Genomic DNA, 24,092 nt, shown 5'->3' on the forward strand with positions numbered 1-24,092 from the left:
TTTTTTTTTTCGTACCTGTTTTTATTTCATGTTCTTTTGATTCGGTTTGTTTTTTTGCAGTTATTGGCAATTGTAAACACATCTCAATTGCCAATAACGGCAAAAAACAAACCAAATCAAAAGAACATGAAATAAAAACAAGTACAAAAAAAAGCGAGAAGCAAAACCCGACAGAACAGAGAAAAACCAAATTTTTATAACTGTTTGTAATACTAAAATCTCCGGAGTTTTTAAAAGGACCAATTTTTATAGCAATCGGTAATAAAGTTTCCTTATTCGTCACCAGATGGTTGCAAGTAGTAACGATCTCTTACTTGACTGACTCATTTGAAATAATAATAATGCCCCAAGAGATATTTTTTGGCACGATTATGGCAAATAAATTTAAAAGTAGTTTTTAATTTTTGCATTTAAAAGAAAGGAGATCTTAGGATTCAGCAGTGTCCTAAAGAGTTCCTCGTGGTGACGAATGATATTACTATTTTACCAGCGTCATCGATCTGTATAACCGATTGCTGTCAAAAATTGGTCCTTTTAAAAGCTCTGGAGAATTTAATTTAAAATTTGGTTTTTCTCTGTTCTGTCGAGTTTTGCTTCTCGCTTTTTATTTCGTTCCTGCTTTTATTTCGTGTCCTTTTGGTTTGTTTCGTTTTTTTTAACAGTTATTTACAATTGAGAAGCGTTGAGCTATTTTCAGCGACCGACAGCAAATATCATTAAAAAAGCCTATAATGCAACTGAATAAAGTGCATCGGCAGAATCGAAATAAAATGAGTGAAGATCGTCAACGAAAACTGACAGCGAATGATCAACATTTTAACAACTGAATTAAACATTTAGTAGGCCTAGAGTGAAAAGTAGTTTATTTAAACAGTTTTTCCCTTCTGAAAAGTTTTGAGTTCATGGTAAATTAATTTCAACTCACTGCCAAAGCTAATGGTAAACTTATCTTTTGTTTTAATCATTACCTTTTAGTGACACCGCTGAATCCTAAGATCTCCTTTCTTTTAAATGCGAAAATTAAAAACTACTTTTGAATTTATTTGCCATAATCGTGCCAAAAAACATCTCTTTGGGCATTATTATTATTTCAAATGAGTCAGTCAAGTAAGAGATCGTCACCACTTGCAACCATCTGGTTACGAATAACGTACCTCTTTTACCGATTTCTGTAAAAATTGGTCCTTTTAAAAACTCCGGAGATTTTAGTATTACGAACAGTTATAAAAATTTGGTTTTTCTCTGGTGAGGTGAAGAGATTGGTTTTTCTCTGTTCTGTCCAGTTGTTCTTCTCGCTTTTTTTTTCCGTATCTGTTTTTATTTCGTGTTCTTTTAATTTGGTTTGTTTTTTTGCAGTTATTAGCAATTGAGAAGCGTTTAGCCGATTTCAGCGACCGGCAGCAAATATTGTTAAAAACGCCTACAATGCAATTGAATAAAGTGTATCATGGTAAACTCAATCGGTAGAATCGAAATAAAATGGGTGAAGATCGTCAACGAAAATTGACAGCGAATCATCAACAATTTAATGATTGAATTAAACAACTAATAGGCCTAGAATGACACTCGTTTTAGTGATCCGAACAAGACCAGAAGAAAACAACTAATGATGATAATGTCTTTCTCACCTTTTTCCTTCTGTTGAAAAATTGATTATTTCCAAAGTAAATGGAGAGTCGCTAGATATAAAGCCACAATCTGGGATGACACAAAATAAAATAAAATTTGGTTTTTCTCTGTTCTGTCGAGTTCGGCTTCTCGCCTATTTGTTTTTTTTCGTACCTGTTTTTATTTCGTGTTTATTTCTTGGTGACGAATGACATAACTATTTTACCAGCGTCATCGCTCTTGCTTCTCGCTCTTTTATTTCGTACCTGTTTTTATTTCGTGTTCTTTTGGTTTGTTTCGTTTTTTTTAACAGTTATTTACAGTTGAGAAGCGTTTCAGCGACCGACAGCAAATATTACTAAAAAACCCTATAATGCAACTGAATAAAGTGCATCGACATAATGGAAACAAAATGGGTGAAGATCGTCAACGAAAATTGACAGGAAATCATCAGCATTTTAACAACTGAATTAAACATTTAGTAGGCCTAGAGTGAAAAGTAGTTTATTTAAATAGTTTTTCCCTTCTGAAGAGTTTTGAGTTCATTGTAAATTAATGTCAACTCACTGCCAAAGCTAATGGAAAACTTATTTTTTGTTTAATCATTACCTTTTAGTGACACCGCTGAATCTAAGATCTCCTTTGTTTTTAACCCGAAAATTGAAAAAACTACTTTTGAATTTATTTGCCAAAATCGTGCCAAAAAAAAACATCTCTTTGGGCACTATTATTATTATTTCAAATGAGTCAGTCAAGTAAGAGATCGTTAACGCTTGTCACCATCTGGTGACGAATAACATAACTTTATTACCGATTGCTATAAAAATTGGTCCTTTTAAAAACTGCGGAGATTTTAGTATTACAAACAGTTTCAAATTTGGTTTCCCTCTGTTCCATAGAGTTTTGCTTCTCATTTTTTTTTCGTGCCTGTTTTTATTTCATGTTCTTTTGATTTGGTTTGTTTTTTTGTAGTTATTGGCAATTGAGAAGCGTTTGGCTATTTTCAGCGACCGACAGTAAATATCATTAAAATCGCCTACAATGCGATTGACTAAAGTGCGTCATGGTAGACTCAATCGGCAGAATTGAAATAAAATGGCTGAAGATCGTCAACGAAAATTGACAGAGAATCATCAACAATTTAACAAGTGAATTCAACAAATAATAGGCTTTCTCACCTCTCGCTTTTTTATTTTGGGCCCGTTTTTATTTCGTGTTCTTTTGTTTTGTTTCGTTTTTAGCAGTTACTGACAATTGAGAAGCGTTTAGCCGATTTCAGCGACCGGTAGAAAATATTATTAAAAAAGCCTACAATCTAACTGAATAAAGTGTATCATGGTAAACTCAATCGGCAGAATCGAAATAAAATGGGTGAAGATCCTCAACGAAAATTGACAGCGAATCATCAACAAATTAAAAATTGCATCAAACAACTAATAGGCCTAGAATGAAACTCGTTTTAGTGATCCGAAGAAGACCAGAAGAAAACAACTAATGATGATAATGTCTTTCTCAGCTTTCTCTCAATAAATTGACCTCGCTCCCAATGTGTGGCTTCATAGCTCAGTTGGTAGAGCATCGCACCGGTATCGCGGAGGTCACGGGTTCGAATCCCGTTGAAGCCCTGATTTTTTTCAGGCTTCTTCTTTCCAATTGCTTAAATTGGAAAATTTACTGCGATGATCACATTTCACTTTCACTTTCACTTTTTCCTTCTGTTGAAAAATTCATCATCTCCGAAGTAAATGGAGAGTAGCTAGACATAAAACCACGTTAAAAACTCTGGAGATTTGAATATTACCAGGAGTTTAAAATTTGGTTTTCCTCTGTTCTGTCGAGTTCTGCTTCTCGCCTTTTTTTTTTTTTTTTTTTTTTTTCGTACCTGTTTTATTTTGTGTTTATTTCGTGGTGACGAATGACATAACTATTTTACCAGCGTCATCGATCTGTATAACCGATTGTTGTCAAAAATTAGTCCTTTTAGAACCTCTGGAGAATTTAGTATTACGAACAGTTTAAAATTTGGTTTTTCTCTGTTCTGTTGAGTTTTGCTTCTCGCTCTTTTTTTTCGTACCTGTTTTTATTTCGTGTTCTTTTGGTTTGTTTCGTTTTTTTTAACAGTTATTTACAATTGAGAAGCGTTGAGCATTTTCAGCGACCGACAGCAGATATCACTAAAAAAGCCTATAATGCAACTGAATAAAGTGCATCGCAGAATCGAAATAAAATGAGTGAAGATCGTCAACGAAAATTGAAAGCGAATCATCAGCATTTTTACAACTTAATTAAACATTTAGTAGGCCTAGAGTGAAAAGTAGTTTATTTAAACGGTTTTTCCTTCTGAATAGTTTTGAGTTCATTGTAAATTAACTTCAAGTCACTGCCAAAGCTAATGGAAAACTTATCTTTTGTTTTAATCATTACCTTTTAGTGACACCGCTGAATCCTAAGATCTCCTTTCTTTTAAATGCGAAAATTTAAAACTACTTTTAAATTTATTTGCCATAATCGTGCCGAAAAAACATCTCTTTGGGCATTATCATTATTTCAAATGAGTCAGTCAAGTAAGAGATCGTTAACGCTTGCCACCATCTGGTGACGAATAAAGTAACTCCATTACCGATTGCTGTCAAAATTGGTCCTTTTTAAAAACTGCGGAGATTTTAGTATTACGAACAGTTTAAAATTTGGTTTTTCTCCGTTCTGTCGAGTTTTGCTTCTCACTTTTTTTTTCTTTTAATTTAGTTTGTTTTTTTGCAGTTATTGGCAATTGAGAAGCGTTTAGCCGATTTCAGCGACCGGCAGCAAATATTGTTAAAAACGCCTACAATGCAACTGAATAAAGTGTATCATGATACACTCAGTCGGCAGAATCGAAATAAAAATGGGTAAAGATCGTCAACGAAAATTGACAGCGTATCATCAACGATTTAACAATTGAATCAAACAACTAAGAGGCCTAGAATGAAACTCGTTTTAGTGATCCGAACAATACCAGAAGAAAACAACTAATCATGATAAAGTCTTTCTCACCTTTTTCCTTCTGTTGAAAATTTGATTATTTCCAAAGTAAATGGAGGGTCGCTAGATATAACACCACGATCCGTGAAGACACAAACAATAAAAAGGAAGAATATGACGAGTATTTTGCTGAAGGATGTATTTCAGAATCCAATAACTATTATCTTTATATGTTTCTGACCTCACTTCAAAGGGAGCCAATAAAAGGACATCAAAATTGTCCCATTGCAACCATCTGGTGTGGAATTAAGTAAGTGTTGACTAAACATAGATTATTTTAATGGTTTTTCCCTTCTAAACAGTTCTGAGTTGATTTTAAATTAATTTCAACTCACTGCCAAAGCTTATCAAAAACTGAATGTTTTTGTTTCAATCACTATGTTTTAGTGACACCGCTGAATCCTAAGATCTCCATTGATTTTTTATGCGCAAATTAAAACTATTAGCAACTGAGAAGTGTTTAGCTATTTTCAGCGACCGACAGCAAATATAATTAATCAAAAGGCTCTTGGAGCCAGCTCATTCATGTTATGGCTTAAGTTTGTATTGATATCTTGGACTGTTTGAATAAGGTACAGTTGAATTCAGTTTATGTGAAATTTCAAGACTTTTGGGCGGTTGTGTGATAAGAAAACTTGTTCATTTGTCGTGATGGGAATTGGAAATAAGGTTATGTGGGCTGGAGTTGGGATGGGCAGAGGTCATTAGGTAGACAGTGTCCTTTTTGTTGGTGCGTGTGTGTGTTTGTGGGACAGAGGGTGGGCTGGGTGGGCATGATCAGGCATCAAATGTTGCTCAAGCAGCAAAATATTTATAACCCTCATCTTTCATGATCATTTGCACCATTGTGAAATATTCCTTGCTCGTTTCTTGATATCTTTTGTTTTTAATAAAGCGGTCGTTGCATTTGGTATTTAACAAAGCGGCCACAATCGTTCTTAATAGAATTTCAAACACCCATATAGTCTGATTTTCACATATCAATATTTGCGTAATCTCGAAACAGATGAGAGATAAAACCATCAGAAAAGTAATCAAAAGGCCAGTCACGAAAGCAACGCTTCGCTTTTCCCTATAAAAATTCGCCAGTTCCTCATGTAAGCCAATAACAATATAAGGCACATATGTGAAAATCAGTCCGCGAACACCTCTAAACGTTAAAAATATATCAAGTCGAGGGAACAGTTTTGGTCCCGGCCTGCATTTTTGTCAACAAAGTGAACACATATCGGTTAAAAAGATGAGACGCATGGACCTCGTGCAAAGCTGTCAATTGTTTCTCGAATATTGCGCGTGTTAAATATTCGATAGTGACATCTGATTTACATCTACATCCACTTTTATTAAGTTGGTAAATTCTGTGCCGACGTCACACCAACTAACTCGCGCGCAAAGCGAGAAGACTCTAGGAAGGCTTGAAATTATTTTCAGAACGTCTGTGATCAAGAAACGGTTAAGGAATTTTCCCCAATATTGCGAATGATCGTAAAAGATGATCGCGGAAAAGCGATTGTGTGACGCTCGGTAAGTTTTAATACGATATGTTATCACGTATCAAACGAAAAAACAGTATAAATTCTCAGTCTGCATTTGGTAACCAGTCTGCAGTCTACATTTTATTCCTAGTCTGCATTTTGTACCCGGTCCGCTGTCTGCAGTCTGCATTTTGTACTGACCGGATTGGTATTGCTGTTTTTGTCTAAGCGAGCCTCAAGTCCGGACCGAAATAATGGAGCTCGAAAGAAAATATTTAGACCATCTTGGCCGCTATGATTAATGTGTTTACTGTATGTTGAAAAGCTCCCGAGGACAAGCACAATGATAGAGTAATGATAACTTTTATACCAGATGAAGACGAACGCAAATGCGTGGCTTGCCAATATGACTGTCTCTGATGCTAATGCTCTTCTGCGTGATAACGGCGTGTTTTGAAATGAACCCGCTAAGGGTCCCTTAGGTGTGAACATTTTGGCTTTTCGATCCAAGTTGCATTTTTAGAAGTTCAGAAATGTGATTTGAGTTATCATTGTTTTTAAACCATACAAACATCTTATTTTTTTTCCACGCGAGTTTCTGAGCTTCATCGAAATTAATTTTTTTGACTTTTACTGAGTGGGGAGGGGTAGCATGCGAGACTACTTCCGTTCACGGTCTACAATGCAACTTCTGTCCATGGAATACAACTCCCGTCCACGGTCGACAACTTCCGTCAACATCACCAAGATACCTCAATCACCGCTTTCAGCATGAATGAGCTAAAAAACCTACAATGTAATTAACCAAAGTGCATCATGGTAAATTCAATTGGCTGAATTGAAATAAGACGGATGATGATCTTCAACGAAAATTTATTATACACAGCTTTCATCAACAATTCAACAACTGAGTTAAACAACTAATAGGCCTCGAATGAAACGTTTTAATGATCTAAAGGATACCGGAAGAAAACAAATAATATGATAATAATACCTTTCTCAACGTTTTCCTTCGGTTGAAAAAACTTATTCCCAAACAAAGTGGAGAGTCGCCAGTTATAAACCTCGTTCTGTGATGACACAAATAATAAAAAAGTAAATAAATAACAAAAAAGGAAGAAGACGACGAGTATTTTGCACAATGATGAATTTCAGAATCCAATAACTACTTTCTTTGAATGTTCACGACTTCAATTTGAAGCGAGTTAATAAGAGGACAGCAAAATTCATTTTGTAACGTAGGAAGGTCAGACTCTAAGTCCCTCTTACTTCAGAGAGAGAGATGAAAACAAAGAGTGATGAAACCAAATAAAATTTGAATCAGTGTGAATGGTCACGAATGAAGCTTGTTTGAATTAAATTGACAGGTAGCCCGGTTCCAGATCTCACAATGTTAAGCCGCGGCTGCACGAGCGATTATTAACTTGCAATGGTGATGCGATTTTCTCTAAATTTGTTGCGTCGCCAGCGCGCGGTGCAAACTACCCGTGTAGCCACCCTCGTGCAAGTGCTGGGACGGCGACAGCCATTATATCGCTGAAAAAAGTCGCGAGAAATTCGATGAGTTGAACTTTTCGTGACAAAATCACAAACTTTGTCACCCGTTTAGCCGTGACCGGCGACGTGACAATGTTAAGAAAAAATCGCATCACCATTGCAGGCAAAAAATCGCTCGTGTAGCCGCGGCTTTAAAACAGGGTCTTGGTTTGCGTTTGTTGCGACGAAGTTTTTCATCCTCTGGAAAAAAAGTACAAAGAACAAAAACCAAGATGAATTTGAATTCTTTGAGAGATGAATAACTGAACGCCTCTGAAGGTTTTATGTACCGTGAACAGAGCATCTGATTTTCCAGACGGCAAGATTTGCGAGACAAGATAAGAAGTCTATCGTCTTTTCAAATGAATAAAGGGATAAGTTTCTAGAGAAACTGTGGTGCTGCGTCGGTGGGAGAGTATAGCAGGTAATTTAGTGTTAACAACCGGGTTGAAAACGCAAATTGGGCACCGTAAAGGGTGAAAAAGCTGACGTTTCGAGCGTTAGCCCTTCGGCTCGAAACGTCAGCTTTTTTAACCTTTACGGTGGCTAATTTACGTTTTCAACCCAGTTGTCAACACTAAATTACCTGCTATTGTCTTTTCACCCTCTTAATCTCAAACGACATTTTCCACCGACGATCTTTATTACGTTACGGCTTATTCTCGAATGCATGTCGGAACATATTACTGGGATGCACGTTACTCGCATTTATTCCCATCGATGTCGACACATTGGTTTCGACAATTTTGAAAGGAAACCCAAAAAGAAACCATCTAATGACAACGCAAATGCTTACAAAGTATATAAACCGCGAGCGAATTAGTTTAATAACATAGCGCGCGTGCTTTCCCTATACAAGTCCTGTTGAGCCGCTATGAATAAAGTCTTTATTTACGCACAGCCGCGCGTAAATAAGATGATGTGAGCATTTTTTTTTTACCCGGCTTCAGTCTCCGTCCTGTTAAGTTGCAGTGTAGTTTTCCTTCTCTTTGAAATATGGAAGAAACCAGCGAAGAACTGCCCAATTTTTCTGTCGGCATTGACCTTTTAGGTCCTGATCCAACAAGCAAGACAAAGCCGAAAAAAACTCGCAAGTTGCACCTTTCGCAAATTTGTCGGAAGACCAGCTGCAGAAAATTTGGCTTCTTCGCGCAGATCCTTGTTGTCGCTCTGTTATAAAAGAATTTGCTCATGCTTTTAGCTGTGCGTATATCGAGTTATGGATCCACTTAGGAAGTTTGGAGAGCACTCAAAAAGCTAGAGTTGCTTTCGGCTACGCCTCGAGCTACTCTTACGCATTTTTCTTGCCCTCTAAACTTCCCCGTGCATCCATAACTCGATATTCGCACGCTAAGCATGAACAAATTCTTAAATTTGATGGTATAAGCACTTAGCGCAAAAAACGCAGCAATATTCCTTGATATCGATCAATTCCTCTAATACAAGCAATAGATGGTTATTTTCTCACCTCCCTGATAAAAACGAGCCATTGACAAGTTTCAAGCGATCTCAGTTCGCGCTCGCCTCTCTAACTGCTTTGATACGTTCTCAAGATTATGAAGGTTGGTTATAAAAATAAACCCGCTCTTCAAGTATTTTTCAGACTTAAGGTCGATCTTATGTGTGGGTGGGTTTTTGTTTCTTTTTTTTCTGTTTCATTTGATGAAGATCACAAAAAAGCGATCGGCATTCTATTAAAAGCAATGGCTTTGTTTAAGTTATCCATGAATGAAAACAAGACACAAAATGATGCTAAGTAGAAAAACGTCCGGGTGTAATGAGGACTGATACTCGCTAAGTAATGTTGTCGAAATTTAAGGTTAAGTCCGTCAGAGGTGGGAGTTTTCTAACTCATTTTCAACACAATCAAGCACAGAGTTGCACACTAGCACAGACACAGCCATCTCTTGCAGAGGTTTATGAGGCCGAAATAAGGCGTCTTCGGGAAGAGAACCACAATTTGAGAATTTAGCACAACTCCATTGCAACTCGGCTGAATGAAGTCGTAGCTCAGCTTCAACTAGCAAATGCTGAAGGAATGCTGCTAAAGCAGAGAATTGCAGAGACTGAAAATGTTTTCTACAACACCGAAAAGGACTTCTGGCAATTAACACCGGCAGCCAGAAATAATAACAAAAGACGAGTCAGGCAACTAGTGGCTCAATCGGTGGAAGGACTGGAGGAGTTTGAGCCCATCAAGGTAAGTAACAATTTTACTTCTTCGTGAAAAATAGAACTGAGACATTGACCAACAGCAAAGTCGCGAAAAAAAAATCATACATCTATGTGGCGATCGATCTATCTATCTAGCTATGTTCATATGAAAACAAATTTTAAAGGGAAACCCCTGTCTTCTTCTTCAGATTAAGTTCACTGTACAAGGACGTGAAGTTGTAATTCCACTTGGACACGATGCTGGTGACGAGAGAGAAAACTCCACTTGTCGGACGACGCAGCATGTACTTGTTGCGAAAGACGAAGGCTTGATTTCAGACGAGGCATACCATGAGTTGAGGATGGCCTTACCAGACGAGGAAAGAGAGATTCTTCCGCCAATCAGTGTTCTGAAACAGGAGAGGAACAGGCAAAATGGGATCAATGCCTTGCATTCAATAGCAGAGGTCAGTGAAAACAAATGTAACTTATTTTAACTACATGTACCTGACTACCAAAGCCAGGCATGACTATAGTGAATAAAATCTGACCAGTGTAGAAATCACAAAGATTCAATTAAAAATAAAAAATCATAGTTGTAATCTCAGACTTAAAGTTAGGTGTATATCACGAGACTGAAAAAAAAAACAAACAAACAAAGACCTCCATGGCTATTCTAAAAAAAAATGAATACTTCATTCTAATTTACCACAGGCTAAAAAAGGCTTTATTTTGCATTACTTTACATATCACAGTGCAATGGCAAGCAATAACTAATACTGATAACAACGAACATAATAATAATAATAACAACAATGTATTATGTCAGGAAAAGACCTCCGAGCAATCCTACACAAACTGGATCATAAACCAATCTTTGAGGGGACAAGTCATCAAAGAAGGACATACAGAGAAGTGAAGAAATTATGGAAGGTAAACATTTTCTTGTGTTAATTTGGTCACTAGGATCATAGAGTTAAATTTTAGTCAATATCTAAGAGGCATGACTACAATAAATTATATTAAAATATACTCATCTACATACTTGCTCTCTTTGTTGATAAAATAGGGTTTCAGTGATCTGGTGGAAGCAGTGGACCCAGAACCAGGCCAAGAAAGCTACAAAACACCAGAACAGTTCAAGGACCATACAAGGAAATGGGCAAGATTCTTTTGAGAGATACACCATGATGAGGTAACTGTGTTCTTTGCAAGTATTGCTTTTATTGAGAGAAAATAAAAACGTAGAGTTGAAATTCTTGGCAATATAATTAAACATTGATCTTTTCCTGGCATGGACAATTGAACAAAACCCAGCCAAAAATCAATCGAACTCAGTGGAATCCAATTGTTAGATTGCTGTTCAATCAAACATAATTGAACTGGAAATTTTCAGCGAGTTCAATAATTTTATTATTGAACTCAATCATGCCAATCAAACTAAATCAATGTGATTAATCCAGTTCTTTCCTTAGCCATGCTTTGAGAAAGTGAAGTCCTTAAATTAATCTGTGATATAATAACACTGAAACCACTAAATTGAAAACAAGGTACTTACCATTATATATTTTTCTCCAAATTTTTCCTTTTAGGATGTGACTCCATACATACATGGTAAGATCCATTTCTCTGTTGTGGTGATAATTTCAATGATTTCCAATCCTAACAGTAATTATAAAAGAACTTATTAAACCCTGACAAAAAATCTATTTTGTTTTGCTCCAGCTATAGTCTATCATGTCCCTCAGTTCCTTGAAAATTCAACAAAATCAAAACAAAAAACGCGATGTTCAAGTCTATTTTTCACCAAAGTCAATTTTTCCAGAGGTTTTCCAGTTGAGCATAAAAAGATATTGTTTGGCTGTTAGTTCCAATAACGTTTTTTCGGTTGTTGAGCGTAATGTTAGAAACATAAATGTTCAATTACTATCAGTTTAATTTTTTTAACAGTATATATTGAATTCAAAAAGTTATTAAGCAAGGATGATCAAACAATATAAAACATTTGCATTCTGTTATGAAAAAAAAAAAAGAAAAGGAAATCTGTCATTTGACATATCCAAATTGTGCGTTTTAACATAAGTTCACAGAGAAAAATGTTAGAGTGGACCACAGGATTTGCAATTTCTTAACAACAGGAGGTGTTTTCAATTATTTTTTTGGTCACGGATTTATCTTCATTTACAATCTGGTTGTCTGTGAGTCAGAATCAACTGTACGCAACCAGGAACCCTTTTCTAGAAAAAAGAGTACTAATGTTGGTAATTTGAAACAAGTTATATGTTCCTTTGTAATCTCTTTCCAACTTCAATCATTAATATTTAGGTAATGATACACTCATATCCAAGTTGATGAACTACCTTTAACACTTATGAAAATGAATCATAAGATCATGACTCCTTAGTTCCTTGGTCATTAATATTTTTAAATGATATGGATGAAAAGAGAGAAAAAAATAGGTCTCTTTAAATTTGGCTTAAACTTCAAACAAATGCTTGGTTAAGTTACAAGTTTGATGACTGACATAAACTACAATATAGAGTTTACCTCTGACATCCATCCAGAAGGAAGAGTTTGCTTTGCCATAATCATTTATTTAGCAGTACATTCATAATTGCCCTTATCTTTAAATGTCACTTGTCTAATAACCAGGCTGTTGTTTTTACTAAGTAGCACTCCATCCTTGGTCCAGCTGACTGATACTTGTGGATCACCTCTCAAATAACACTTTTTTGTAAATGTGGAGTTAAATTGTGTGTTCCTTTGGGAGGATATGGATTAGGATTTGTGGTCCAAGATCACACAGATCACAGTGCATCAAAGGAATGGAGCTTTAGGGTGCAATGGTGAGATTTCTAAACTCATTACTAAAACGGGGTGAAACTGCAAAGTAAGCATATAAATTCAAATTACAAAATTAGAAAAGCCACCCAGCCAAACCCCCCTCCTCTCCACTGCGAAAAGTAAAAATAAATAAATAAAAAGAATAAATAACAATATTTATAGTTAAGTAATAGGAGCAATCGATAACCTTATCATCCTACGAGCGAAGGATCTGGGAACGCTCTGTATATAACACATTCACAATCTTGCTTGCTACAGCATTTGAAGAACCGAAAGCATTCCATTCACTTCACTGATGTTACAAATAGTAACAGGACACTCCCCATCCATGGCACAGCATCTTTAAAACAAGAGCCCCTGGTTGAAAAGATTGCCTGAGAGTAAGGCAAAGTTTACATCAGCAGAACAGGAAAACCTATGCAAGTAAGGTTAAACGAGTTATTATCATATAGAGAAATGACATGCTAAGACAAAGGCCTCTACAGTTTCAGAAGACACCTGGAAACCACCTGCTCTGGACTGAAGTAGAGTACAGTGATTGTGATCCTATTATTATACATGCAGGGTATAAGAGGCCATCCACACAAGACTTTGCCTGTTACAACATAAATTGGACATTGAGGTAGACATCCCAGAAACATGGATGCTGACCACAAGAAACACAAAAACATAATAACTCTACGACAGTATACTCCAAAGGAACATTTGGTCAGCGTGCCAATCAAAGCCTGTGTGGGATTCCAGCCAATCACAGCCAAACAGAGAGTTTCATAAGGTCAAGCATATCTACTGACCTTATAATGCAAAGAAGACACAATATGCAGTCAAAAAGTCATGATCCACATCCAAAGTAAATTAATGGCGAGACAAATGATTATACTGCATTCAGAAAGTGAATTCATCACCATGACCAACCAAAGTCATTTTAAGCACATTACCAGTTTGAAAAGAAACTATAAGCTTCATCAAAGGGCACTTACTTTGAGTTATGACGAGGAAACTACATTGTTGACAAATAACTTATTGAGAAAAATTTTTTTCACACGACACCCCACTTCACACAACTACAATCCACAAACATATTCAGAATAAAATGTTGCCCTATTTATCACAAATGTGTGAATTGTAACTTACCAATAGCAATAGCAAATCCACAGCCAGAATGAACATCTGGTAGTCCAACTGATCTCTGAGGTCCAAGCAAAAAAATACGAATCAACATTTCAAGAATAGAAACAGAGATACATAGCCTTCTTTGTTATTATTATTTCAACAAAAGGGAAGTGATCAAAAATTTCTCTGGCTGGGGGTATATTGTCATTCATAAAGTCTGATTGATGAGATGACAAATTCTTTCAGAGATGACAAATTCATCTAGAGATGGATGATATTGTCTCTGAAAGTACTTTTTTCAAGACTTCATTAGCCTGGAAAAAATATGTGCATTTTCCCTGAGAAGGATATTAGGATATTAGTATTCTATGCATACTATTTCAGAATTTCCTAAATTTATTAAGAAGGAAATAAAACTTTTACCACAGAGAAAGTTCAATAAACCCACACTCTAAAATAATGGGATTAACCTGGATCTAACTGGATAACTGGATGCTCTATTTGGCATCACTTTAAGTGAAATCTTTGTGTAAAAATGCTATAAAAACACAAACTGTATAACAAGAAACTCTTTTGTCATCTCCACTTTATACTTTCTCTGCTTCCCGAGAGTACAGGGTGCCCGGTTTGTTAAAAGCTGAGTTTAGATAGCTAATGGTCAGTGTGAAATCTGATTTCATATCTGAAAGCTTTCAAATGAAATTCAGTCTACATGTACAATTCCTTTAGTCTGTGATTTGATGATTGGATGCCCTAAAAAAATTATAGTGAATTATTCTAAAAAGGCTTTTAAGCCAAGGATTAAACACACCCTGATTAAAATTTAACCCTGGGTTAGCACTTATCAGCCTTTGAACAACTGGGCCCGGGATTGAACAAGTTTGAGTTAAACTGAGTTGTAATTTCAACAAGAAAAAGTTATGATCATTTTTACACCAACAATTCCAGGCAAAGCTGCAACATTTGCAATCTGCTTTACACCAGTAAGGAAACCACCAATACCTGGAGAGCAATTTAATTCAACTGTATCAAAGGAATAAGAAAAATGCAGCAAATACAACAGTATTATATTTCAAATGTTTAGAGTACTGTACCTTGAGTTCCAGCCCAGTGCTTCAGCTCATCAAACATTTGCTTTTCAAGCAACTCATTTATATATCTAAGATACCTTCAATTTTTAAAGAAAAAAAGAGAAAAAAATAGTTTGAAGTTCAGAGTTGAATAGCTGCAATGTACACCTCAAGTCTTGTATCTGAAACAGAAAGTAAAAATTTGTCCATGGTACTTATTATTGAGAACATCCTAATCCAGTACTAACTAGGACATTCTTGCATCAACAATTTCCAGCAAAACACCACAGTCTGCAACTAGGGGAAAAGGAGGGAAATTAGGGGGTATGGGGACAATAATGGATATAATCTGGGTTTGGTGGAGGAAGTGAGGACAAAATTTATTTGTTCAGTTCAGTCAACCCTGTATTAAGCAGTCATCCTCAGGAATATGGCGTCTAATACAGTGCAAGTGCTTAATACGGTGTCACCTAAGACAGGTTTGACTGTAGTTCGTGAATTGACTGATTGAAACAAAAAAAAAAAAAGAAAACAGTTCTGACATGAGAGACGTGGAGGGGGGACGGGGGGGAAGGGGGAGGGGATTTGATCATAACGTGGGCAGAAAAGGTGGGGAAGAGGGGGAGAACAAAATCTAGTTGTTCCAGAAACAATTTTCCTTGTGACAAAACTTATTTCAAAGAAGGAAATTACTTTGACAGAAATGGCAGGTGTAAGGGGATTTATTTCGATGACCATAGCTTATTATCAACATTCTCAAGTATGACATCGTTAGACGTGTATTTTGACGCGCACGCTACTCAGCTGGAGTTGAGCTTCCGATCTGATGTTTGGCGCGCGTTCACTTACCTTCATGTTTGGGACAAAGCCTTTCTTGATAAGAAACGAGTTTCCGTTTAAGCGCTCAATATAAATGCACTCCCCTTTGAATGTACGGTGTTCTTTCGCCATGTTAGTCTTTTCATTCGCGCTTTACAAAGGTTTCAGCCAACTCGGCGAAGGAAGAAAAGCCATATAACAATAAAGCAGCGCATGACTCCCGTTTGAATATGCGCGAAATATGCACAATTTCTTATCCAGTCCTTCTCTGGCGGGTAATCCATAATGGCGGACGACGTGAGATTGTTTTTATTAATTCTCTAAGGATAAACCAAAACGGTTGTTTGTTATTTAAAAGAGCGTTTACATTCAGTTTCTCAACTAAAGCTCTTTGATTATTGCTCCATAATGGTAGAGAAGAATTCGAAAGGGAAGAAGCGAAAATGGGAACCAGTAGAATTGGACGATCCTTCGTTCTTTGCGGGCGAAATGGATGGATTTGTGTCCCTTGAAGTCATGGAAGATTATCATCCAGAAGAGCTAGCAGGAATTGGTGCAGGTGTACCAGCTCAGAAGAAGAAAATAAAAGAACGGCCGCTGCAGGAGGTGAATTGCTTAAAGTGCTTTAAAACGTATCGCATGGTTAAATTTAGAAGATACAAATGTAAGATTCACTTCAAGCACGTGGTGAAATTACCCTTGTATTTTACGAGAAATTGGGAAAAATTATCTTTTTAAATTTTTTTGTTCATTTTTTTTTTTATCTTAACTCATCTTTAATTATTAAATGTTGAGGGTTGTCCAATACATCCAAATTGGGTTGAGTCGTTCACAAATCGACCCACCAGAAGTTAATTAGTGGTTAAGTCATCTTGTGATACTGGAAATCTGAATAAACCGTGCCTCTTAAGGTGGAAATGTCTTACCACAAGTCGATTTTCGAGACGCTTAATAATAATCCTCAACCTGACCCAAATGGAATGACTTGTCTCCTGAGTCAGATTGGGTGTATATATTAGACGTGAGAATCAAAACTAAGATAACTGCCAGTCATACCTTAAATGAGAAAAGAAACAAACAAACAAACAAAAAGAAAACAACAACAACAACAACACTCACCACAAGAACTACATGGAAATACAGGAATTGACTGAAGTCATTGAGAACAGTTTGTCCTAATTTTTTCAAAGACAGCAGACTGCATTGTCCAAAGGGCTCATGCATTTTTTCAGTCTTTACCCATACATGCACAATTATGTATATCTAAGAATAGAAGCTTCTTTTTGGTTTTCTCTAGAAGTTTGGCTCACGGAGAAAAAAAAAAGCTACATAGTATTGTCTTTTGATTTAAATCCTCAGGATAATCTGGAACAAACAGTTACCACACCATCCACACGAATTGAAAAAGCACGAAGAATGACCAACAGACAAAGGGAAAAAAGAAGAAGGAAAGAAAAACAAGGCCCAAAGTAAAGCCCAGTCAGAAGAGCAAAACAGAGTAGAAATGGTCACTGACAATAGACTAGTGGAAGATCCTCCAGGTAAGAGTTAATTTTAGGAATTATAGATGGGAAATGCACAAAACAAAGTACAATTTTACTCCAATGATTGTCCTTGAATTTTATTATCAAGAAGAGAATCAAACACATTTTGTGTAGATAATGTTATCTTGGAAAAGAGATAATTTTCTATAAATAATGGGAATTGAACTAAGTGAAGTGCAATTTGGGCTGAAATCATATGCGTGATTTCAAAATCTAATGAGTGCACAGCGCGAGTTTGATTTGAAATCACAAGTATGATTTCAGACCAAAATTGCACGACATGAGGTTCAATTACCACTTTATTACATCCATTTCATTTTGAAATCACCCAAATACAGGACTTGGTAAGTTCAAATATTTTATTGATGCAGCACTGAGCTGGTCTGAAATTAAATTCATCCATTTTTGGGGGGGAAAAAGTAAGAGTTTTGGAAACAAAAGTTGCAAAATTTGCCATGCAATACTCTTTGTCTTTTATTTCCTGTAATTTGATCGGTTACTTTAAACAAGCCTTGAAATCTGATTGGTTGTTTTGTCTTTAGTGTAGCCTTCTCATTAGCTGGAAAAAAGATGCAATTTAAGGCAAAAAATGGTGCAATTTGTGAGTAAATTGCATCAATTAGAGCCAATCAGATTACAGGGACCACCAGTGATTTTAAAATGGGTGTAATAAATAATGTAATTTTACTGATAATTTTCTTATTACTGTATTGTTATTTATTAATAAAGTATTTATTAATTTAGATTATAAAACCTTTATAAACATATTTCATATCTATACAGGTACAAATAACCCATTCCATTCAACTGTAATAAAATGATATTTCCCACTAACACTATAAGTTTAAGATGCAATCATATTTTATAGCTAAACCATTTATTTTGAATGAACTAAACTTTAGAGCCCATGGCAGATATGAGTGCTTGGGAAGTCCTTGGTGTTCCCAAAGAAGTTCAGAGAGGACTCAGTGAACAAAGTTTTACTACACTAACCCCTTTACAGACTCTCTCCCTTCTGCCTGCAATATTCCACCACAGGGACATCATTGGTGCAGCAGAAACAGTGAGTTGAATCAGAGCAGTTAGATTGGTGGAGGTCTCTTTTTTTATGTGTATTGTTTGTGTACTTGGTTTCACAACTATTGTGAAGATATGCAGGCATTCTATATCTTCCTATATATACATATTAGTTGGTTGATGGAACATTATTTATACAAAAATGTGCATTACAATAAGATTGTCAAGATAAGTCCCTTCAAGTTGTAAGTTTCGTAGTTCTCATATCATTTCGTAGTTCTCATATCATTTGTTGGATAATGCCTTGAAATTGTCTGTTGAAGTTATGATAAAATCACTTGGGAGAAGTTTAGCTTCCAGGAATGGCTGGTTTTTGAGGAGGTTATTATTTAAGGGTATTAATTAAAAAATATATGTATTTACTAGGGTTCAGGTAAAACACTAGCCTTTGGGATTCCAATTCTCACCCACGTCCTTGACCACAAGTCCAGTCAAGAAGCAGGTGAAACTACAGAAAATACTACCAAAAATAATGCTACAGAAGCCACAGAAACTGGTTATGGAAGGTCCAAGCTCAAAAAACTACTCCTGGTGTTGATAATGACACCAACCAGAGAATTGGCTCAGCAAATAAAAAATCATCTTAAACAGGCTGCAAAACACTCATCTTTAGAGGTAACTTTATGTACTTAAATTGACAATTTGGAAGTCATCTCCACAGTTAATTCTATTTTCCCATTGTTAGAAACCCCCTTATTACTTTATTTTTATTGGCCCAAGTCAATTTTGTCTTGTGAGCCTTCAATACTATTTTTTTCAATGTAGCAGAAGGCAAACCCATCTCTTGTTTGGAAAATTTTATTATGGGAAACATGATTTTGTAGCCTCAATAGGCTTAGGCAACTTAAATGACAATGAGTCAGCACTGAAAACACATTTATTCCCACAAACATAAATTCGATTGTTTTGTGATACCATATTCTGGAATGAAATATTTATTTTATCTACACCCCTTCAGCAGCAAAGTATATAAAAACCCTTCTGTTCAGAGTATTACGATCCTAATTTGTATAGGTTGAACTAAAATCAGGGCTGAAATACCTTAAGCCACTCCAATCTTTGCTTTCCATGAATCAAGTAAACCTTCTTGAAAGTTAAAATTCTCATTAAAATGTAATTCAGTCCATTTTAATAACTTTCGATTCTAATTCGTTACACTAATTTTGGTTTCAATTTGTAGAACCCGCGAAACAGGCCATATCGCAAGGGGAAAAATTTGCACAATCACGTCACGCAATACATCAAGCTGGGTTTGTCCAGTTGATTTTGATGGTCGCAGGGAAATGTCGAGTTTGTCGCTCAAAACCATTGTGGTCCATAAGAGCGTAACATCATTAGTTATGGAAATAAATCTTCGGAAAGGAGGGTTGGTTCATCGGGTTCCGTATACTAAATCTCGGGAGAAACTGCAAGAATTATTTCAGAGTGTATGTGTGTTGTTTTGTAAATATAAACACTGTAACCTATTTCAACTTGTTTTTGTGTCCTTTTGAGCAACACCATATGTCTGTTATGACCAGAGTGCCAAATTTTATCCTTTAATTTTGATCTTCTCCACACTGCGTAGTTCATAACCTGATATTTGAACGTAAATTATCGAGAAGGCGCCTTCCGATCACCTTTGTCTACTTTGTAAGTCACGCAAGCGCGCAAGCGTTACGACCGATCACGTTTACGCAACGTTTTAGGACAACTCGGCATCTATCCTCCATTCAGTTGCTGTGAAAACCTAAAATCCTCAACGTAGAAGATAAACGAACGAAGTTTGAACGGTCAAAAGGAGATGTTGGTCAATTTTAAGAATCATGCAAATGATCTCTCACGAGCGCAATCTGATCACGCTAGTATGAAAAATATTTCGGCTGAAGTTTCCATATTTTGCTGAGAACTAACTTAATACATCATTTAACTTGAAGCAAGATAGAATTCCGTGAGCTACATTGTTGCAGTCGCTGCGCACTGGACAAAATCTTTGAAATTTACACTTTCGATCGCTGTCCACAGGGGTGGTCTGGCCAAAAATCATTTTTGGCTTGTGGCGACGCAAAAAAAGAGAATTGGAGAAAAACTAAACAATTTTTGAAACATGTGTCTTAAACCCTTTCCATGGGCAAAAAATAAAAGGAAACTTTTTTTTCGACGGGAAGTTGAGAGGACCGCTCTTAGCGAGAGTTAAATGTATTGAGACCCCAGAATGTGAGAGAAATTGTTGGAAGACTCTGCTAAGATTTTAATTGTAAGAGGGCCAAAGTACACGTAGGTGTGCATGGAGTTACTTGAGGAGATTTGAAGAATAATCCTTTTTCCAATGAATAATTCATTTGCTGACAATTCACCCCAAGACTCGTTCACTCTAAACTTCCCTTGTATCTTGGCCGTTTAGTTTACGAGTGAATGATGTTTTGGTATCAATGCTATGGAAATATGTTACTATATATGTGTACTACTCCACACTTGGGTGAAAATTAGCGATTTGACGTGAATACGCGTAAGGTTTAGTCGTATGTGTCACGCCATGTGAGGTAATCCGGGACAGTATTGGATTCTGGATTCCATCCTGTGGATTCCGGATTCCAGGTGCTAGATTCCGGATTCCCTCTCAAATTTCTTTTTAACTTTCCTTTTAAACAAAAACCAGACTGAGGAAAAATTTAAACTGAAATAAAAGTTTTGTACTACCCCGTGTAGGTCGCAAATAAATCCCAGACTATGACCAAGAAAAGCTTGTTTTCCTACGTGTAATTTGAGATGATGTTCGATTTTATGAGATTGTGCATAAAACGATGTTCAACCAGCTCAACTATACTCAAACCTTTGCAAAATCGCAAAAGATCTGCATTTACACAAATTTTCCAAGAATAACAGGTTCTCTTTTCTATACTTCATTTTTCTTTAAAAGGTTAACCGAGTCAAGTCACATTACTTCGGCTATGAATTCTCCAGAAAAATGATTCTATAAAGGTTTAAGGTGGCTTGTCGCTTTTTTTTTTTTTTTTTCAAGTTTGACCCTAAAATCTGGTAATATCTTATTTTATTCGCACTGAGATAAGATGTTTTATTAAATATTCAAATTTTTTATTCCGAATGCCAAATATCAAAGAAAGCGGTTTACGTTCTAATAGCGAAAATTCTCCCGGCTCCCATAGGTGTCCATATATATCTTTGTTCAAAGTTTGTCCTTACTGGAAACGTGTGGTCCGTTGCCACGTTGGTGTTCCAAGCATATCCTGGGGAATTTGAGTGCTTTTGTCACGTAAACAATTTCTTTTGTCTCTCCAAATTTGCCAACCCATTGACCACGTGAGTGAACTGCACTCCACAGCGGTTGCATTGGTCATCATAAAACGCAGACTGCAGACCATGCAGACTGTGCAAACCGCACAGACCGTGCGGGCTGAGCTATTTTTTGTTTGCTTTTTTTAAACTGTGATTTACATATGATAAAGGTGTATACATAACTTTCTTGCTCTTTTGGTAACGTTTTTCCAAGTTTTGGACACCACACGAAATTTTACGAGTTTATATCGAACTCTCGTTACCTAGCAAAGCAAAATCACAGGCTCAAGTTTCTTGAGCTCATGGAGATTAGCCCCACACGGCTAGATGTATTGCAGATGTTATTTTTGTGGACAGTGAAGCTGTTTTAGAGGTATGGAATGTGCTGTATGAACGAAGCAAATGATTACCAGGATCTTCACAAGACAGCCCAAAGAACTTTACGGTAAAGAAAGTGCTGCAAGCTAAATTTGAACTTTTCTGGGAATAAGATTTTTGAATCGGAGTAGAAGACTGAATAATAGCTATTAAGGAACTTTGGCCATTACAGTATCGAAGTCGACTGAGTGATAGGTCATGACTGAATTTGTCGTTGTCACGCGAGCTGTAGCGGTCAAAATTCTGCAGCGAACAAAGCGCGCTCTACATGATCTGCACGGTCTGCAGTCTACGTTTTAGCATGACCGTGGTTGCATGGATGCACATGAAAGCCGTTAATACGATTTGAAAATGATCTTCAGCAAATGGATTCTGGATTCATTATCTAGCGGGATTCTGAATTCCAATGCCCAGTATTCCGGACTCCATAAGCAAAAATTTCCTGGATTCCGGAATCCTGATTACCTTACATGGGGCGATGTGTGAAATCTGATGACCCGATTCTACCTTGTCTCTCTCTGACCTGATGACCGAACAACATCCCAAGCTGTAAGCCAAGACTGGTGTGGTTAGGTGGCTTGATTTGTGATCCTTATTCCAATGGGACAAACTAATCCACAAAGCACCAGTTTTAACATGCAGCTCGGTCTACACTAAACGCTTCTATGAGTTGTGGCGCTGTGCAGCATTGTCTTCCATCTTTAAGAGCTCTTTTTCTTCGAACGCAATTTGCATTGCCATGGTAAAGTGAATTTTTTCTTTTGTTTTGTTTCTTTTGAAGGCTCTACTTCCCCCTTTCTCTCGAGTTTGGGTCAGGTCTCATTTCCCAAACAGTTTCCGGGTATCGCCAAGGATTTTTTATGACACGATTGACAAACAGCACCAGAAATAAAAAGAAAAGTGCGAAAATGAGATGCAACTAGATCTCTACAAAGTTCTTCATCTTAACACTTGCATATCAAGGCGGTAAAAATCTACATACGTATTCTATGATAATAATTATGTTTTTGTATTATACCATCATGCGAGCCAAATGCAACATGGAGACAAAACAGGTTAAGTCAATCCTTGATTTAGTGGATCACGTTCTGCAGAGTCCTAATCCATCGATCTGAATTCAATTAATTTGGTGTGAAGGAAACACTTCAACTGCTGATATCTGGACTTATAATGAGCTTGCAAATTTTACAACTTGAATATAATAAAACCTATAAAGAGTTAACAATAATCCTTACACAGAACTTGCAAACTGGTAATGTTCTCTCACTTGGACAATCGGGTCTCTGATAGGCAGTTTAGTTACACTTCTTACGCTCTCATTATTCTTGCTAGCAAATGAGATTCTCGGTAATGGACAAGTTATCAATCTCTTAAATGCGGCACGGAATTTCTTCGTAAGGTATATCAGGAGCCACGGGTAAACAACGCTGTTTGCATGTCCACGCCAATAGCATAACAGCATAATATAATATGGCAGCGATTCACAGACACTGAAGTCAATGGCCAAAATCATATGATACGCGTGCGCTAGAAGCCAGCAAAGTGCAAAAGCAACAACGACAGCTATCAAAATATGAATCACTTGACGCTTGGTAGCGTGGGCCCGAGTTGTTGCGCGATTTTTGATGGCAATGCCCGGCAGTTTGTGCCTGTGGAGTGTACGACAGACGTGTCCATAGAGAATGCACATGGTAACTAGGGGCACTAAGAAGATGATGACTGCGATGTAAAGAAGATACCTCTCAAAGCTGCTTGAGTCTCACCAAACTGAGTAAACTTAAATTCTATCCTGGAGTTCTTAACTTTGACTGTGATCAGCCATGGAGTCATCAGACACATTGAAGTGATCCAAATTGTGGGAACCAAGATCTTTTTGTTCCTAAAGCGAGGGAACTTTTGCATGGGAAGGACAATCCCGAAGAAGAAGTCAAAAGCCACGGCTGTTAGAGAGAAGACGGACGCTGTGACCGCCACGAAGAAAACAACATCGATCCACAGATTGTCAAAAATGATTTGTTCCATCGACTGAGGCATGACAACAGCCGTTACGAGCAAGTCGGCCACAGCGAGGTTGACGCACATGAAGCTTCTTAATATTCTTGTTTCTGGCCTCTTGTACAGAATATAGATCACCAAAATGTTTCCAACTAAGGCCATTGAAATGATTCCAGTATATA

The 24,092-nt window shown here is 36.8% G+C and overlaps 1 protein-coding gene, 1 long non-coding RNA gene, 1 other non-coding gene and 1 pseudogene across 9 annotated transcripts in view; 2 read left to right on the forward strand and 2 right to left on the reverse strand.

Annotated features, from left to right (window-relative positions):
* Window positions 1-9,838: 9,838 nt before the first annotated feature.
* The window catches only part of LOC149045419 (RNA-splicing ligase RtcB homolog), a 113,878-nt gene continuing 99,624 nt past the window's right edge, over window positions 9,839-24,092 (reverse strand). Inside the window, exons 1-6 of one of the 7 annotated variants that reach the window (XR_016187246.1) lie at window positions 13,773-15,829; window positions 12,826-12,995; window positions 12,342-12,677; window positions 11,353-11,456; window positions 10,840-11,014; window positions 9,839-10,204 (exon numbers count right to left, since the gene is read on the reverse strand). Coding sequence is in view for 3 of the 7 variants with exons in the window: in XM_089208237.1 (XP_089064363.1) it covers window positions 10,163-10,204; window positions 10,840-10,913; window positions 11,353-11,419 (183 nt within the window). In the remaining 4 variants the exon portion in view is untranslated. Of the gene's footprint in view, window positions 10,205-10,839; window positions 11,015-11,352; window positions 12,678-12,825; window positions 13,013-13,772; window positions 15,830-24,092 lie in introns of those variants that run through there. The other 6 variants (XR_016187245.1, XM_089208237.1, XR_016187244.1 and 3 more) reach the window with 6 other exon arrangements.
* Window positions 10,624-11,763, forward strand: LOC149045420 (uncharacterized). Its single transcript, XR_016187280.1, has 2 exons — window positions 10,624-10,727; window positions 10,864-11,763. It is a non-coding gene; the product is annotated as an uncharacterized LOC149045420 (long non-coding RNA).
* On the forward strand, window positions 18,634-19,736 carry LOC113669162 (uncharacterized). The gene is made up of 2 exons (XR_016187261.1): window positions 18,634-18,876; window positions 19,442-19,736. It is a non-coding gene; the product is annotated as an uncharacterized LOC113669162 (transcript).
* Window positions 22,704-24,092, reverse strand: part of LOC149045421 (tachykinin-like peptides receptor 86C) — a 1,717-nt pseudogene continuing 328 nt past the window's right edge.

The sequence above is a fragment of the Pocillopora damicornis genome, chromosome 5, assembly GCF_964200805.1.
Source record: "Pocillopora damicornis chromosome 5, jaPocDami1.2, whole genome shotgun sequence".
Taxonomy (NCBI): Eukaryota; Metazoa; Cnidaria; class Anthozoa; order Scleractinia; family Pocilloporidae; genus Pocillopora; species Pocillopora damicornis.